The sequence below is a fragment of the Nasonia vitripennis genome, chromosome 5 (assembly GCF_009193385.2).
Source record: "Nasonia vitripennis strain AsymCx chromosome 5, Nvit_psr_1.1, whole genome shotgun sequence".
In the NCBI taxonomy this organism is placed as follows: Eukaryota; Metazoa; Arthropoda; class Insecta; order Hymenoptera; family Pteromalidae; genus Nasonia; species Nasonia vitripennis.
Window position 1 is genome coordinate 5,175,921 of NC_045761.1, and position 18,483 is coordinate 5,194,403.

Here is an 18,483-nt window from a genome sequence, read left to right on the forward strand (position 1 = left end):
CATGCGCGAAACGTGACGTATAACTTATAGCAGAAGACCTTACCCCACTAATGGTTTTTAAATAGTTTGAATAGTTCATTCCGAGTTTTCGATGCCGGCGATGAATATATACTTATCGAGCAGGGAAGAAAAGTCGGTTGAATAGCGACCGATTTTCTGGAGATCGTTCACGATACTTGCGCTAGTTTTGAATTTAGCTTGAAGGGAAATGAAGTTTAGGCCAGATTTACAATCGAATATTTAATTTATTATTAAAATAAGCTTCATACGGTATAATAACAAACAAATACAAATCTTCTGTTCTAACTATACGAGCTTCCATCAGCGCCATTTACACCTGAGAATTCGCCAGTCGCTGGGCTTCGATCTAAAACACACAAAAGACAGCGTTCGTTTATGCTTGCGTATATGTGTTGACATATTAAAACGATATCGCATACGATTTCATCTCCACCCTCCAATTCGTTGCGCACGATATACATAATTAGGATCGAATCCGAGGGCGGCGATTACGATTGAGTAGTCCGCGAATTTCGTTATATTGCTCGAACGATGATCATCAGTAATAAGCTTATACAAAGCCTTGTTGTTTAATTGCGGCGAAATTATCATTGTTATTGATATTTATAATTCGAAACGATTCTCAGAAAAGCTTAATTCAACACTCTCCCTCTGTAGTTTCGATCGCAGTACACGCATTTACCTGTATAACAGCGTTTTCGCGCGCCTTATCAGCGGAAAATTGTTAAAAACGTTTCTCCATCAAGCCACTCCGAACTCTGTAATGAACGTTGAACAAGATAAAATTTAATTATTCACCTTCGATTCTCTTTCTCTCTCGCTCTATAGAGTGTATACTCTCGGCTTGGAAATAACGAATTCATAAAGTTACAGCTTGTTTATGCGCGCGCAGCGCAATAAAGCGCCTTATCCCGGTGTATTATAAACCCTCTGGCCATATAACGGCGCTTGCATGTGTAGCTTAAAAAGGGAGAATAATCAACTTTACGCCGAAAATTTTCGTACGCGTATCGGGCCGAATAACGTACACGTATGCATTAGAAATACAGTGATTTGTACGCTATGTATAATCAAGGGAGCAGTAGCTATATAGACGCGAAAATCGCGGCGTTTCAATAATAAATGCGCGTAAATCCGTATAGTCGAAATTTCGCATCGATACACGCCCGAGCGATATAGCTCGCGGATATTAATTCTTCCAAGTCGATGAAATAATGATTTTTATGGATATCTATATAAGTATATGATTACAGAGCGCTGAATACAAAGTGCTCGTTATTAACTAAGAAGAGAACAACAAATCAAATCGGCTCTCACCTTGCGCAGGCGGCGATAGTAGCGCTGCAGAAAGTAGTCGAGATCGGCTTGCTGTCGAGGCCTGCCGATTCCCGAGGAAGCCGCCGCCGCCGCCGCCGCCGACGTTGAGGACGAGGACGAGGACGAGGACGAGGATGACGAAGCGCGCGCCGGCTGGAGCAGATGACTGCTTCGCTTGCCCCAGCCGGTGGAGAAGTTCAACTGACCCTCGGCGGCCCGAGTCTGCAGCAGGACGACGCACAGACAGAGTCCCAGCGCGAGCAGGCTCCTGCAGTTCCTGCGAAAACAATGGTTCTCTCTTTTATAAAACGCACTCTCACTGATTTTGCTGCTGGGACTCACATGGTGCGTCTCGGGGCGAGGAAGGAAGCTGCGTGTACTACTTATGTGGAGCCGAGATGTGTGAGACTGCGGCGCGCGTGGGTCTGTGTATGGCACGGGAGCAAAAGCTCGCCGGAGCTTTATACGCGAGCCCCACTGCGCCGCTGAATTTTCAACCCCCGGATGAATCGGCGTTCGTCCTATCAGCGCTGCTCTCTCTCTCTCTCTCTCTCTCTCTCTCTCTCTCTCTCTCTCTCTCTCTCTCTCTCTCCGCGCGCTGTGTTCTTTCTCATTTCCATTGTCGGTATTACAACGCGTTATACACGGAGAGGGAGAGAGAGAGAGAGATGCTTGACGCAAATCGACATCTGATGGGGTTTCGCTGCTGATGTGCTTGCGGTTAATTAAGACGCGGACGATTTGCACTGGCTGGATGCTGATATGCAGGCTCCTTATGCTGGCTACAGGGAAATTTGGAAAGAAAGGTCGTACAAGTTTAGATTTTTTGAAAGTGGCGCGCAGGAGCTTTCGCTCCAACTGCGGGATTTTCGAAATATGAAACGAAAAAGCCTACATCGAAGAGCGTATGCGCGCAGTGATGGAAATAGCGCGCACAAAATCAGGCGAGAGCGTTTCACAACTCGCACAGAGCGGCGGAAGGCTTCTTCTTCATTTGCCACGAGGGGATGCTGCTGCTGCTGCTGCTGCTGCTGCTGCTGTGAGATCTCGCGATCGAGCGAAGCCAATGAGATGACCAATCAAGCGACTCTCGCGTGGGCGATTTTCGTGTCTCTATACGGTGTACACGTACGTAAATCGTATCGCGCGATTTTTCATTTCCAATTGACGTCCATTCATCGCTCGATTCGGTCAACGAGCTCGAGCCGGATATAATCCGGAATTCACGCGAGGAGTCGATAAGAATGCGCGAAGCCTAATTTTTCCAAATCCCCCAAGCCCGACGATTCTACGTATACTTATAAGCCGGGAAGTGCGCGAAAGAGAGAGATAAGAATTCATTCCTATTGCGTCTACCTGTCGTGGAAATTTTGACAGCTGCTTTTCCAATTGCTCTGTCATCGTGAAACGGCGAGGGATACGTTGTGGGCGTTGACGAAAGAAGAGAGGCAGTTGCGAAATTAGGATTATTTTCAATTTATTATTCTATTTTTAAAAAAGAAAAATTACATATAGCTTGCTAACAATGGATCGATGATGTAAATGGGTGAAGGTGTAAACGATCGTATTATTACCGTTGACTATCACATATTCATTGGCTTATGCCCCCCGTGTACACGCTATACAATAATGTAACGCATCCCTTACATACGCACGTCTAGGCTCTCTCTCTCTCTCTCTCTCTCTCTCTCGTATTTACACAATTCTTCACCCACTTTCGCACTTTTTTCTCCTCTCTATTGTATATGTATAGTTAAACACATACTCGCGAAAATTCTCAGCTCGTACGCGCGCCTTTTTTCTATACATATTTAGTACTCGGATTGTTTTTTTTTCCGGTTTATAGCTGCTTAGCTCTAGCGGTGCGGCGACACAGCATAGTCAGTAATAATGGAAGCGTATTGCTCGTGAGGCGGCCGCCAGATTTTCGACGAGAATTCGATCGTCGATAATAAAGTGGCAGTCCACAAATGCGACATGATCATTCATACACACGTATAGGCAGTGTTCGATACATATTGGACTTGCCGGTGCGCTAAAATCTTTTTACTTTTCAACTAGAAAATTGCGCCGACTTATGTATATATGTACTTATGTTTATTTTCATTATTATTATTTCTCTTTTATACTTCAAAAAGTAATTCTTGAAAAAAAACGACAGTTCGAGAAAAGCGGAAATCAGCGTTACAAAATTTCTCTCACACGATTGCAAAGCTCCATCATCTTAACTTTTTTATCTCTAACTGTGTTTCTTTTTTTTTGTTATATTGCAACTTGTCATTATGGATAAAAAAGTTACACGATTAAACTTTGGTATAATCTACCCTTCCAATACGATTTATCGAAACTTGTTACTCTTTCACATTTATTATAACGTTCTTTACATAGACAAAATTATTATATATCTATATCAATGTATATACATTAAAACTACTATTTCTTCTGGAATTGTTTTACCGCTTTCAGAGATCAAAATACTCTTTCGGCTTGCTTGCAGTGTCATCGAAAGACCTTGCAACCTTATAAATAAATTCATTTTATTTATCGTACAAAAAGCTTAAAATTATAACGCTCAGGCGCAATACTCAATAAACGCTTTACGTATTAATTATAATATTAAGTAATACGAGAATATGAATGAACATAGTATGCGCGTATCAAATGATTACCAGTATTAGTTATAGGAAGTATTTTGTCGATCGACATGGACAAAATCGTCAAACACCTTCGAGTCAAACAAGAAAAACATTTCGACTCGAACTTATTTGAACATAATACTATATCGTTCAATAATTTTTTTTAATATATGGTATGTATCGATAAATTGACAATCAATGACAACGTGCTATGGCATTTGATCTTCGTCGCTCTTATAAATTTTCTTATAGTGTGTATGCATATATATATATATATATATATATATATATATATATATATATATATATATATAAAAAGTGGTGATGGAATTTCATTATATAGTAATTTGTATTCATACGAGCGCCGAGAAGCAAGTCCTCAAAATGGTTTTAAAAAATCAAAAAATTTTAAAAACCTAGTCACTTTGTTAATGTTGTTTTCTATTTAAACAAAGTAACTTTTATCAAAAATTATTAGGCGTAAGATCAAGCCATATATACATAACTATATACATTTTTATTTGATATGTTTAAAAAAATACAAAAACACGTCATTCTAAATTTCCCTTATTACACAACAAAAATTGTATAAAATAAATGAATTTCGTTTGTTCGAACACAAAAAAGAATTGAAATTTTTCTTTCGACGAGCCAAAGTTGAAATACATTATTATTATGTATTCTGAATTTCATATATACTGTTATAAATTTAATCAGCAATCACGTCGACGATAAATTGATACGCCAGATTATCGATATCCTTTTTATAATTGAAGCACCAGGTTACGTCCCTGGATTTTCGTCATTCATTTGATCTACTTAAATCAAGAAACGTTGATCAAGAATTCACGCACGCTGTCAAGTGTCAGAGCGTTGGCGTAAATACATCTAATACGTAATTTTAAGTTCATCACGCATTCGTAGCTCCCTCAATTAGTTTACATTACTAATGCGCGTCGCGTACATAATTATTACGTGTCTAGTGCGTGTCGCTGTTGCTGTATGAACAAGTTAATAATTAATTAATCGAAATATCGCTAATTCGTGATCATAAGAATTCACCCTGTTATCGATACGACGCATGATCGTACACCATGGCTTTGCCTAATAAAAAAAAAAGAAACAATTTCACTCTATCACGGACTGTCATGTCGAAATGCTTCTTTCAACACACATACATTGTCTCGTTCTCTTGTTTTGTTACTTTTGCATTATTAAAATATTATTTTTATAAATTAAATACGCCTTATCGTAGGTCGTTTAACAACACAATATAGAATACCCTACTTTCTTTCGCGTTACACCTTCGATTTTACATACGAGCATTGCTGCTATTATATATTTGTTGATTATTTTGTAATTTTCACACTTTCGTGCTCATAATAGACTTAGTAAATATTGGTGTACAAAAGTTAGTCTAGGAATATTCCCAACTTGTCTTGTGATTGTCGAGCTGGAAAATAACTTGCAATTTTTTATATATGACATGTATTGTATATATATATATATTTTTTTTTTTCTCTTTTAACATGCGACACGCATAATAGTTCTATTTGTATCATCAACATTTAATTTACTTATCTCCCTATTAAAAATTTAGCTGCTTCAAAAAAAGTATGAAAAGTATCGCAATGATTGGAAGTATATTGCAGTGTGATAGCAAGCATTTAAGAAAAGATCATCAAAATTCGCTGACCTCGGAACACTGTTTAATCAGTCTGCCAAAATTTTGCCGCTACCTAACAATCTTAGGAAAAAATTAACACAAAAATGCAAAATATCTACAATACAGATAATACGAATATTTGATTTTCTACACAAACCTAATAAATTGTATAAAAAAGTTTATACCGTAAAAGACACTTGTGCAGCTCCCTTAGTAAGCGTCCCCGAGCGCGTTATACGCATGATAAGAAAATATTCTCATCCCGTGTTACAGTTTAATTTTCTTCGGTAAAGTCTTATGATCGAACGTAGGAGAGAATAGAATCAGTATCGGCGCTCTCGTGTTTTCTTTCCGTTAATATCGTACATTCGCCCTTTTATCATTTCTTTGGCGCATCTTCATGTACTCACAATCTTTTCCTTTCTATCTGTTGTTCATATTTACATAGAAATTTTTGAGTATTTCAAAAACGTCATGAGAATTATTTACTCTACTAATAATCTAACGTATTAGCAGAGTAAACAAAGAACCAAACGTTGCTTGAAATAGTTTTCGTTTCTCGAATGAAACTCGTCATTACACATGAATAGAGTTGTTCGTCAGTCCATTTCTTAAGTACTGTCTTACCTTTTTTCAAATTTCTTTTCTATTTGAAAAATCATCCATTTATACTTTCGCACTAAAACAGCGAAAAAGATGCATAACGCGATCGGGAAATCTTTGCCGTAATGACAAAGAAAAATTTGTTTAATTATTCTCTTTTCTATCTCTCATTCTTTTTCACGTCCAATTTTAACACCAACTTTCGCTCTCGCGGTCACCTACGCCCTCACTTTCTTCGTCACTTGGCTCTTCACCGTACATATCGGCGAGCTTGCGGAATCTTGGACCGAAATTTGACAAATAGTTAAACTTGAGGTCACCGTCATCCGTACACGAAGCGAGAGACGAGAGCGAACCGTCTGAATTTCCTTCACCCTCATAGGCGTAGTGGCGTACATCATCGAAGGGATTGGTATCGGGATCCTTGTCGCAGCATTCTTTTTTACCATCAAGAAAACCGCAGATGTCTGGTACCTCATCGGGCTCTGCAAACAAAATATTATGCATTTTGTGATGTTATGAAAAATATCGGTATATTTTAATCTATTTGCCATGTTACTATTTTATACATTAATATCAATTTATTAGTTATCTGGCATAAGGCTCTAATAGTGCGTATTAATTTCTGTAATCACCTCTTCCGAGACTAACGGCGTTGATCTTCATGTCGTTAGGTGGATCATATATGGACCTTAATACATTCAGATCATAACCGGTATCAACCTCGCCACCTCCCTCATCCTCGTAATTTATTATGTTCTCCCTGATGTCATCCATGTCCTTGTAGAGGTCATCCGTCTTACGCCTATGCACAACGACGGCCAACAGGAGTATCAATAAAATAGCGATGCATACGAGAATGGCTACTAGGAAATTCGTGTCAATGCCGAAGGACACTGCTTTCGCCATGCCGGTACTACAGCCGGGATCAGCATTTAATGATAACGACGGCATACCCAAGTTGAATGTCTGCATTGACGAGTAAGTGTAATAAGTTAGCATGTAAATAAATTCATCTATATCGATTAAGAATATAAAATATATTTACATTTCCGTTCATTGTCATATTTCGAATGCACCCTACGAAACGCTGTTCAGTTGGTACATGTTGCCATTTGAACTGATCTCCCAACTTGGCCAAGTTATTTAACGATCCTCCTATTTGGAATTGGCCATTTACGTTTAAGAATTCTCTGGTTCCTACCGGTGCTTTCAACCTCATACAACTCGATAGTCCACAATTGTCCACTTTCATTTCAATAGACTGAAAAACAAAAATTGGTTAATATATTTTTTGTTTTTTAGCAATATTTATTTTTTAATTTTTATCATGTGAGGATATAGAATTCGCCTGCGGGGAGTGAGGTGACTTTATTCTAACAATTACTTACAGTTTTTGTCCAATAGATGTCTATTCTGTGAGGCTTTCCATCGGCTAAGAATAATTTATTCTTCCGTCCGTCTGAATTCTCTGCTTTATCCAACATAATACTTCCTTGGCCATAGTCGACATATAGAACGGGATTTCCATCTTGCAATTCAAGTGACATAAAATCTTGAAGATCTAACTTATCTGTATACCGCATTGGACCGAAATAAAATACCAATGCATCTTTAGTATGGGCAGTAAGTTCTAGTCCTGAAATAAAATATTCAGAGTTTAGCAAATAAAGTTTGCAAGTCTCAACGAAAGAAAAATAAAATCACAGGTGTAGAGAAAGAAAAATAGCTCCTCCTCACCGAGATAAGAATCGTCGCAGGCTTGTCCCGGGGATGGCATGATGGCATAACCGTCCCCATGGAATCCAACGGCTAGCAGCTCGCATCTCGGTCCCTCAAGTCCCGGTGGGCACTCACACCGCGCGCCTAGGGGCGTCCCTCCGTTGAGGCAGTCGATCGGCTCTGCCACATGGCAGATGCATTGCGGATCGACCACCGCTCGTACGCCCACGAACGAGCTCGTATTCGTGTAAACGACAGACGGCGTATTGTTGATATTCAAGAAACTTCTGCAGGACTCGTTGCAGTGGACCTATGCAAGTATAAATACATTAGAAATTTGTTCGACTAATAAACTTCGCCAGAGGCAGGTTAAAATAAAATTGCTAGAATTCATATGCAAATTCACTAACCTTTTCCATAAGGCACTCATCAATGTTGACCAACAGCACATCGGCCCCCATCTCGCGCTCGATCATCTCCGATTGAGTGACGACTATAGTGTTAAGTTTTTCGGGTGCATAGTATGGACTTCCATGGGCAGAAAAACGCACATCGAGGACGGATTTGTTATGGTGTGGAGAATGCAAGACCGTGAACACGTCCACATTTTCGACCGAGACATTGAACATGGAAGAGAGTCGCTCTTGTAGAATATCCTTCTTACTGATTCCCAAGTCTCCTGGAGCGATTAGTTCTTCGGCGCTGATTCCCAGAAAACGAATCGAACCTGACTTCACGACTGCCTCCTTCGGTATTTCCTTCACCGTCACGTTAACTGTCGCGTACGCATAGTGCTTCTTGATTATGGCACCCTCTTCCATAACTGTGAACTTGAGTAGGAACGTACCATTGCCTATTCCCGGCAACATGGTAATCATTCCCGTAGTTTTGTTTAGATTGAAGTAATCGGGGTCTTCGCCGGACCACGAGAAAGTTTTGTCGTTGAGATCCCAGTCGTCCGGGTCGGTAACGTAGACTCGGCCAATGTCAACTTGAGGCGATTCACCATTGTAATTGTAGACAAAAATGGAGCTCGATCCGTCCATCATCTCGTTATCGTTCTTATCGCCGATGATGACGGTGAGTTTAGAAGTACCAGTCAGCGGAGGACTGCCGTTGTCGGTGATGGCCACAGGTATATCGTAGCTTTTGCGCTCCTCACGATCAAAGCGTACTTTAGCATACAAGTCCTTGCCTCGGATCTCAAAATTGCTGAGTATGGTACTGTCAGCCAAGTCGATATCAATCTTGTAGGTGAACGGGGGGCCATTCTCGTCGGAATCGTAGTCACGGGCTTTGAGCTCAGTTATGTTGCCAGGATCTTGGTTCTCATCCCAGATGACGGGATATGGCATGTCCAGGAAAGGTGCGTTGTCATTGATATCGGTCAGAGTGATGTTGACGGCCTCGACGTTACGCAGCGAGTTCTGACCACCATCCTCGTCTTGTGCGATCACGATAATCTACACATAAATAAAGCAAATAAAGTATTATTTTTTCCTTTATTGCCAACGAATAAGTTGATCTTTAATTGAGATTGCTTACCGTCCAAACTGGATAACCATGTGGGGGATCGCGATCGAGAGGTTTCTTCAGTTTCATGCATCCGTCCTTGTTAATTTCAATGAGAGGTTGATGCTCGGGTCTAAGAATCGAGTAAACAATGTGCTGATCCGCGCTTCTGTCCTTGATGTCTGGGTCGTACGCCACGACGTTTGTTATGCAGCCTGAAAGCGATGACGTCACGCGTTAATATCAGCCCATCAAAGTAAAGAAAGAAGGGTTGGCTAAAAAACGGTACATACCATCGACAAGTTTCTCCTCTTCGATAACAGGATTCTTATCGAACGCTTCGAAGACGGGCTGATTGTCGTTGACGTTCTCGATGTAGATCCGGACCGTGGCGGTATCATCGTAGATGCCGTCGAAGGCCCTGACCGTCAAATTGTACTGTGTTATCTTCTCGTAATCGAGGTTCTGGTTTACACGAATTTTGCCGGTCGTGTTCTCGATGTAGAAGCTGTCGTCGACGTTGCCGTAGAGGATGCTGTAGGTGACGGGGCTCGCCGTATCGGCGTCTAGAGCCTTGACCTCCGTCACCAAGGAGTTAATGTTCGCGTCCTCGGGTATCGAGTTGGCCTTATACTCGCGCTGCGTAAAGTGCGGCGGGTTGTCGTTCTTGTCGGCGATCTCGATGCGGAAATTCTGCTCGCCCTTGTTGTGCACACCGCTCGAGAAAAGTGCCGACGGCGAATTGTCTGTGGCGATGACTTTGACGGTGTAGGTGTACTCGGTCTCACGATCAAAAGTCACGCGAGTCGTTATGTTGCCGGTGTACTCATCGATATCGAATAGATCTTGGTAATTGCCCAGCGCATACGTGACCTGCGGAGAAAGAAAAGGAGCGGACGTTTAAGAAAGGTCCTGCGAATAACGGCGCTGTGCGCTCGATTATGGTTTGAACTCGGTCATGTCATTCGATAAAGAGTCAATTAATTGAAAGCTGGACCATCGATATTCAATTTCCTGGAGAAACGCATTTCACGAAGTTCTAAAAATAGGATTTTCCTCGTACAGCGGCCGGGGAACGAAAAACGGTATCGATGCGAAACAGGCAATAACATCCGTTAACGAGGAAGACGCGGCTGAACGAGTGGCTAATTGCCGTCAGGATAGAAAGTGGGTCATACGATTCGAGCCGGTACAATAGTTATATAGAAAAGGGCGCGAGGTAAAAAAGTGCGGCAAAGAGAAATCGTGCAGCTTACCTGATTGTGAGCGGCGGTGCCATCGGCATCGATGGCGCGAACTTGCATGACAGGTGTGCCGGGCGGCTCGTTCTCGAGGACGCTGCCCTTTTTTATTTCCCGAAACACGGGTATGTTGTCGTTGACGTCGAGCACCTGGATGTATATCATCGTCTCAGCTCCGAGCTGATACTTGTTCTGTACGCGCACGATCAGCGAGTACTCGGTGTTGCTCTCGTAGTCCAAAGCCTTGGCTAACTTTATGTGGGCGACGTTCTTGTTGGATTCCAATCTGCAATTCGGATTGACATTCTTGCGTGAATTGTTTGCCAGAGAGTGCATACATTTGAATTTAATTCATAATCCTTTCAAATTGGTATCAATGGCGAGCGACTGATTATCCGTATCTATACCGAAAGCAGGAATTTGCGATTCAAAATCTTGTCGCGTCCGAGAATCGTGGAACGCGGTGCTGACAGAAAACAGAAATTAACGCGACTGCATTATGCAAGACAGATCAAAACAGACGACCTCGGCCGCCGCGGGCTTTCTAAGCTCAAAGTACACTCTCGGCTTTGAAGCGTCGCATAGTAGACGGTTGCATAAAAAGAATTCACACTGCTCGGTTTGAAAAGGCCAGAGAGGTGCTTCTATGTATCCGACGTACCTAAAGGTATTCTCCTTGTTCGCCTGCTCGGTCCTTCCGGTAACGAGCTCGAATAGAAAATAGTCGCTGTCTTCTATGTTGGACTGGGCCTCGAGTCGGGCGATGCTCGCCTCGTAGTCGCTGAAGTTTTCCTTCAGCATGATCGGCTCAGTAGGCGTATACGAGAAGGTGGGCGCCTTCTTGTGCGACTCGACGACGCGGATGTCGAGATCAATTTCATTGTATTTAGACTGCGGTATTCCCTGGTCATATGCCATCGCCGTCAAGCTGAACTTGTAGCCCGGACCTTTCTGCGTGAATACAAAAAAAAAACAAGACCATTATAGTTTTGAAACTGCAATATAACAACGGGATCTTGTATTACTTACGTCTATCGTTTTGTTGAGGAAGATGACACCGGTGTTGAAGTCGATCCTGAAGTAAGTTACGTCTTCGGGATTCTTGAGACTCTTCACTTTGTACCTGACGACGGAGTTCACGCCGTCGTCTATATCCGTTGCCGAGACTCTCATCACTTCCCGGCCGATAGACAGATCCTGCGGCACCGACTCCGTGTACGACTGTTGACAATTTAATGCAAAGCAGATCAGTATACAGAACCATTCACTTGCGTCTGAGCACGAAACTATATCTCTTTTTGTCTTTCTTGTTAACTTTGATGTATAATACAGAGAGAGAGAGAGAGAGAGAGAGCAAGAGAGAGGGAAATGTGCGGGATTAGGATAATGAAAATGCGTGCGCTCTTTATGGTCTTTGGCGCTGGTTTATTATAGCTTGTATGGCTTATCGATTGATATCGGCCGTGCTCACCTCCCTGAACACAGCAGCAGCTCTACGTGGCAAATTACCCACATGCATTGTTTAATAGAGCGTGCTTTTATAAATGACCCGAGCTTTTCTCAGTCCGCGAGCGCGATCCATTAGCCGCGAAAATTTTGTTTTCCGATCTGATTGACCCAGCGCGGCTTTTTGTCCCTTACTGCCGAGCCGTGTACAGCAAACCGTTGATTAATTTCGTTCGGAAAATTACACCCCTGCGCGATTTTAAGTATATAATACACGCGACTCTATTAAATATTACACGTTACTCGAAACTTGAAATTTCAGGCGCGATGCGTAACGAAATACGTTTCAAACATCGATTAATAATAAAATCGATGTACGATCTGTCTTCAGAAGTGTAACGTTAATGAGTCCCGAGAGCACATTGCTGCGAAATTAACTTATTAATTTTAATGAATTTAATAATTAGCATCCCTTCGTTGGCGGTGCATAGTGGCAAAAGCATGAATATTTAACGCGGCCTGTTTTCAAGTCTGAAAGAGATGAGTTTCATTTAATTATAAAGTCAGTTGCTATCAATCCCAAGCGCGGCCATAGCATAAAGAGACACTCGCGTTTTCTTCTACATCGGAACAGGTGTATGATATGTATAGAGTCGTTCGCTTGGTACAAGACCGTACGAGAAATTTGCACTAGTGCAATGAACTTGTAAACCTCGAAGTCATGCAGCACAATATAACGTGTGTTTACGTGCGGACTATATAGCGCGCTCGCGCCGTCGCTGACGCTACTGTGTCATCGATTTTCTCATTATTCACTGCAGTAGATAATAATCTACCTGTGCATGCACATTTGAGCTATATTTGATTTTAATGCTACAGCGATTTTCCCAAATCACACGTACGCCCGGCTATATGTATGCACACCTTTGAATAAGCGACGTTTGCAAAATTCTACACATATGCGTTAACAAACATCGGCAGACGACATCGAGTGACACAACATCGAATTATACACCATGTATATTATCAACGCACGGACAGTCTTAAAACGAAATGGACAAATGGGACTATACGAGCGGCGTCGTATATTATGGTTGAAAGGAGAGAATCTCGGTGACTGCGTAAAATGAAAAAGACGGTCTGTGCGTGATTATCATTATTAATTTATATAAGCATGCGTGCGTAAGTAGGTACGTTGAAAAAAAATCTATGCGCATAATGTTGGCGTTATATCAAAGGCGCGATGAACGGCCCGATTCACCGAAGCATGATGGAAAAAAAATCACTTGCAGGAATAAATTATACACTCGTGAAAGTATACTAAAAAAAAAAAAAAAAAAAAAAAAAAACAGCACGTCAAGTGCGCGGCAGCGTTTCACGTTCACTTGGCACACAAAATCGCTGCAACTTGTTGACTGTTTTTGCGCCAGGGAACAAAATTACGCTCAAATGCGCATCGAGAGAGTCAATCGTCAAAGAAGTTCCCGGAAGCTGACTTTGGAATCGCGAGAACCATTATAAAGTTCGAACGTGAAACGGGCCATATCATCGCATGTATACACGGGTGTGTGTGTGTGCGGCTATACATGTGCGTCAAAGTTCGACACGAAGTCTGCAGCGGCTCTCTATAGTGTACAATTATATTTATATACGTATTAAAGTGCATTGACACACAAAAGAACAAGTATTCTATAATATGTATAGTAAAAAGTTTATATCGTCACGCATTATAATGTGTGTGAGCACGACACTGATGCAGCGACAGACAGACACTCAGCGCTGCGCATACGTGGTGTTCGTGTGTGACTGTGCGCGTGTAATGTTGAGAAAGATGCACACACAGAGAGAAAATTCGAAAACCAACCTTCGACCCGGGTCCCCAGTAGTCCTATAATCGAAGGCAGAAAAATCGAAGCAAAAGTACATGTTAGTCTGGGCTTCCTCTTTCTCTCTTGCGGGACAAAGCTTGTTAAAATATTAGTAAGGCGCTGCTTTGGACGAGGAGGGAGGAGAGAATCGGGGAAAAAGTAGGGCGTATATTCTCTAGTATAACGCGGGCACGCGATCCTCCTCTTTTATTAGATTTCTGCTTTAAATGCTAGTTATAATCCGCGGAATATTTCAGCGCATCGTCCTCTCGAACGTTGCATTGATTTCGTGGCGGAGCTCGCGAGAGAGGGTGGTACACAGAGAAGAGAGATCGAGCAAAAAATGCGGGGACTTCGGGAGCGCATCAGGTGTATCGTGGCGATGAATGAACCCCCCGGTCGATACTTACGACTTTGTCGAAGACGGGCGCGTTGTCGTTGATGTCGGTGACGGTGACCTTGAAGGTGCAGACGTCGTCGAGTTGAGGCCTGCCGTTGTCCGTCGCCAGTACGGTCAGGTAGATCTCCTTCTCACGGGCTGGCTCGTCCCGGTCCAGCATGTGAGTCGTTGTGATCTCGCCGGTGGTGTTGTCTATCTTGAACTTGAGCTTCTCGCCGGTGGTCGTGACGAAGCTGTACGTAATGGTACCTACGAGAGACAAAAATCGTTCAGGCTAAATCTAAATTTCCGTCGACAGGCTACAGAACACAGAGAATTTGCGAAACGCTGCATCGACCCCGCATATATTCGCCGACGAAGTAGACCGTCGGGAAAATAGTCGTTGCAGCGATCGTAAAATCTGATCCGTCTGAGGCAGTGCTCAAAAAGCGAGAGAGAGAAAAAAATCCTTACCTCCGTCCTCGGGTGGGTCCCGGTCCTCGGCGTGCACCGTAAGGACCTTGGTGTTCGGCATCGATTCCTCCGGGACTTTCGCCACCAGCCGCGAGCAGTTCGTAAACACGGGCTTGTGGTTGTGGTTCTCGCGTAGCTTCATCTGAAAAAGATTGATACATATTTATTGTACACATACGAGTATCCGACCGGACGACGATATAGAGCGAAATTGAATCAAGCTCTCGCAAATAGAAGGTAAACGTTCGTTGCGGCGATCAGACGCATTTTTCCGCGTTCGCTGAGGCGCTTGTTTCTTGTATATACCTCAGAGGCGAAAATAGAAGAGCCGAGAGGAATCAGCTGTCTCGAAGCAGCGCGTTTTTGAATTTGGCACAGCGAAAATCTAGAATAAATCGAGCGATGGCTCCGCGTTCAACGAGCACGATTCAAATATCGCTTTCAGATGTCGCAATTTTGTACTTCTGGAGATTTTAAAAATTCAGGTTTCCTTCTCATCGAGAGCGAGGAATTCGACCATTTCGTTATATCCATCGAAATTTGTGCTGATCGTTATATAGAACCGTTCATTAGCTTTTCACGACGGAAACGAATTAAATATATAGTATCACTTTTTATACCTATTCTTCGTGCGAAAATATAAAACGGTAAGTATCGCGGAAGGCTGGCAAATCAATGCACACTTCGAAAGGAAGGAGGCGATTTTAAAAGGAATTCTGTGTCTTTTGTAATACGCAGTCGAGATACCGCGCGCATTATTCAGAGCAGCTCTCGACCGTCTAGCTCTGCGCGCCTACTCCAGTGCTAAAAATGTTTCAAACAAAGAAGCCCACTGCGTGATCGTTCGAAGAAACCGCGCGCGTTTATAAATTGCGTTATTGGACATTTTCGAAGATTCGATCGATGAAAAGCACACTTACCAGCAGATCATCTTCGCTTCTGAGCTGAGATCTGAGATCCAGGTGCTTCGCATGCCTCAGCTTGGTCGTATCCGCTGCAACAAAGAGAGAAAGAAAAAATAGTTTATTGAATATACATGTGCAGAGCAATTAAGCGAGTTCGAGAGCCAGCCGGCTCTCTGATTTCAATCGAAACTACTGTAATAAACGATGATTAAATAGCGCGCGCCGCAAAGGGAGAGAAAATAACGTCGAAATCCCTCGCTCTCGCACGCGCGAACGAGCTTTCGACGAGAGTATGTGTAATATTGTGTGTATTTCATATTTAACGAACGATTACAATGAAATCATGACTGAATTATTTGGACAATAATAACGCCGGGGTGCAGTTGTCGCGCGCCGGCCAAAGCCGGGCATTAATCAATCGTATGTAAACAACGACAATGATGAAGGAACATAGACGCATAAATGTCGTCGTTGAAATTGCGCGCAGATGCACAGGACGCGATCAAATCGATCGCTATTTGTATATACATGTATACATCGTCGGTGGAATTGATAACCCAGAGAGAGAGAGAGAGAAAGAGAGAGAGAGAGAGAGAGAGAGAGAGAGAGAGAGAGAGAGAGAGAGAGAGAGAGGGAGCCCAGCGTATTAAGCAATTTCCACGTAACCGAGCAGTGCGGCAGCCCTGGCTTAAAAGCGATTCACGACTCGGTGTTCATCGGGATACCTATGCACGCGCGTGACTCGCTCGCGCGCTGTAGATTTACAGTTTATTTTACCGAAACGGCGTTAATTGCTGCGCTGCAAACGTCGCGATTCGTTTGGCGAAAAACAAGGTTCGGATCGATCGCGAATGAGAAAACAAACGTGTATATAGAGTTGATCAAAACGTTTCTTCGTTCCGCGAATCAATCCGAATTGATGGACTGACTGATGCGCGCGAATGAAAGCTCGAGCGAGCGGGAATGATCGGGATCCGTGCACGCATCATATATCTGTTCGCTCATCGATATACAGCATACTACTCCCTGTGCGCACAGTGCAGTGTGCAGCTTTGGAGTCGTCGTTAAATAAATAAACCACCGCGGCCTCTGCAGCCAATACGCTCTTTCGCGCGCGCGCTCTATTCAATTAAATTCCGCGTAAACGCTGACTCGTTAAATTTTAACGCGCGTGCCCCAGCACAAGACCTGCGTGTGTGTACGCCTTTTCGTTCGCCCTCTCTTTTTTTAATTCGCAAACGTGACAAAGCTTCGAGCGCAGCGAAATGACAGCCAATCACGAGAGTGCTCGCCGAGTTGTTAGATACAGCTAAATCGGTGAAAAACAGAGAGAATATTAGCGATCGTAAAATTGACTTGCTGGAAAATCGGTCTTTAAAACTGAAGTTTAATTCTCGAAACCGAGAATACAGTAGCTCGAGACAGTTCGAGCTTTTTGCGTGAATAATTGGGAGTATTCAGTTTTGCGACGAGATACGATTGCGACGATCGACGACTTATACGTTTGCAAGTCAACGTTTGTTTTAAACTATCGATTTAGCACGGGTAATTTAGGCGCCAGATTTAGGCCGGGTCTCAAATGGGATTAAATAAACGCGTCCCGCTTTATCATGCCCCGCTCTGCTGCTAACCGATGACTAATTCGATAAAGCTATATCGATCGAGTTGACATAGGCACAGGCGCACACACACACACACACACACACACACACACACACACACACACACACACATATATATATATATATATATATATATATATATATATATATATATATATATATATATATATATATATATATATATATATATATATATATATATATATATATATATATATATATATATATATATATATATATATATGTATATATATATAGGTTCTGGTTTCAAATCAATCGCATATCATTCAAAATTGACAGTGGGCCGCGCGGACATTCCCGGGCACACAGCGAGCATAACAGTCAATTTCGCGAAACGAACTGCCAATAGATTTAAAGCTTTTCCACCGGCACCGCGATAATTCGAATAAGCGAGCTTGCGGCTACAGCTCGCGCTGCGGTATATATATATATACCGCAGGGCCCCGATTGTGCTCGCGCTGCGGTATATATATATATATATATATATACCGCAGGGCCCCGATTGTGCATTCCGTCTGCGCGTGCGCAGCTTTAAAGCTTCTTCGCTGGATTAACTCGGAGCAGTGGCAAAACCGCGGTGCGCGCCGCCGCTTGTCCTACAATTACCGTCACGCTCGTGGCGCGCGAGATTTTTGCCACGCGAACGAGGCGCCCACTCGCGGATTAACTGTTGCGAAATAATGAAAGACCGCCGAGCGCGAACCTTGTCGATCCTGTGTGCGCGTGTGTGCTTGGAAAAGCACGCAGGATAACAGACGCAGGCAGTGGTTCTGCAATCGTAGACGCGGGCACATAAAATAACAAACAGCGGGCGCAAGCTCGATCTTCGTCATTATAAACAGCCGCGCGCAAACATGGCACAGGCAGCGAGAGCGCGGCGTGAAAAACTAAAACAGAGGGCAGAGAAAAGCTCGTCGTTACCCCGCATAATTAGAAGAGTAATCGCTGCCACGGCCCTTGGCACGTACAGGACTTCGCTGTTACGGCGTATACGTATAGACTGTGACCGTAGTGTCGGGAAACAAGCAGCCGCGTCTTATTTGATCATTC

The 18,483-nt window shown here is 42.9% G+C and overlaps 2 protein-coding genes across 3 annotated transcripts in view; both read right to left on the reverse strand.

The window, feature by feature from the left end:
• Positions 1-225: 225 nt before the first annotated feature.
• On the reverse strand, positions 226-1,847 carry LOC100679819 (adipokinetic preprohormone). Its single transcript, XM_003426975.5, has 3 exons — positions 1,681-1,847; positions 1,339-1,615; positions 226-367 (listed from the first exon to the last, which is right to left on the reverse strand). Coding segments are annotated over exons 1-3 (315 nt in total). The 5' UTR covers positions 1,683-1,847; the 3' UTR covers positions 226-331.
• A 951-nt stretch (positions 1,848-2,798) lies between these two features.
• Positions 2,799-18,483, reverse strand: part of LOC100119960 (DE-cadherin) — a 45,093-nt gene continuing 29,408 nt past the window's right edge. Inside the window, exons 2-16 of one of the 2 annotated variants that reach the window (XM_031931666.2) lie at positions 15,806-15,879; positions 14,886-15,027; positions 14,443-14,681; positions 14,029-14,052; positions 11,748-11,939; positions 11,380-11,669; positions 10,734-11,004; positions 9,771-10,350; positions 9,511-9,692; positions 8,376-9,428; positions 7,984-8,275; positions 7,635-7,882; positions 7,292-7,507; positions 6,879-7,212; positions 2,799-6,728 (exon numbers count right to left, since the gene is read on the reverse strand). In XM_031931666.2, the coding sequence (XP_031787526.1) occupies positions 6,433-6,728; positions 6,879-7,212; positions 7,292-7,507; positions 7,635-7,882; positions 7,984-8,275; positions 8,376-9,428; positions 9,511-9,692; positions 9,771-10,350; positions 10,734-11,004; positions 11,380-11,669; positions 11,748-11,939; positions 14,029-14,052; positions 14,443-14,681; positions 14,886-15,027; positions 15,806-15,879 (4,433 nt within the window). In that variant the 3' untranslated portion in view covers positions 2,799-6,432. The remainder of the gene's footprint in view (positions 6,729-6,878; positions 7,213-7,291; positions 7,508-7,634; positions 7,883-7,983; positions 8,276-8,375; positions 9,429-9,510; positions 9,693-9,770; positions 10,351-10,733; positions 11,005-11,379; positions 11,670-11,747; positions 11,940-14,028; positions 14,053-14,442; positions 14,682-14,885; positions 15,028-15,805; positions 15,880-18,483) is intronic. The other variant, XM_001603599.6, reaches the window with a different exon arrangement.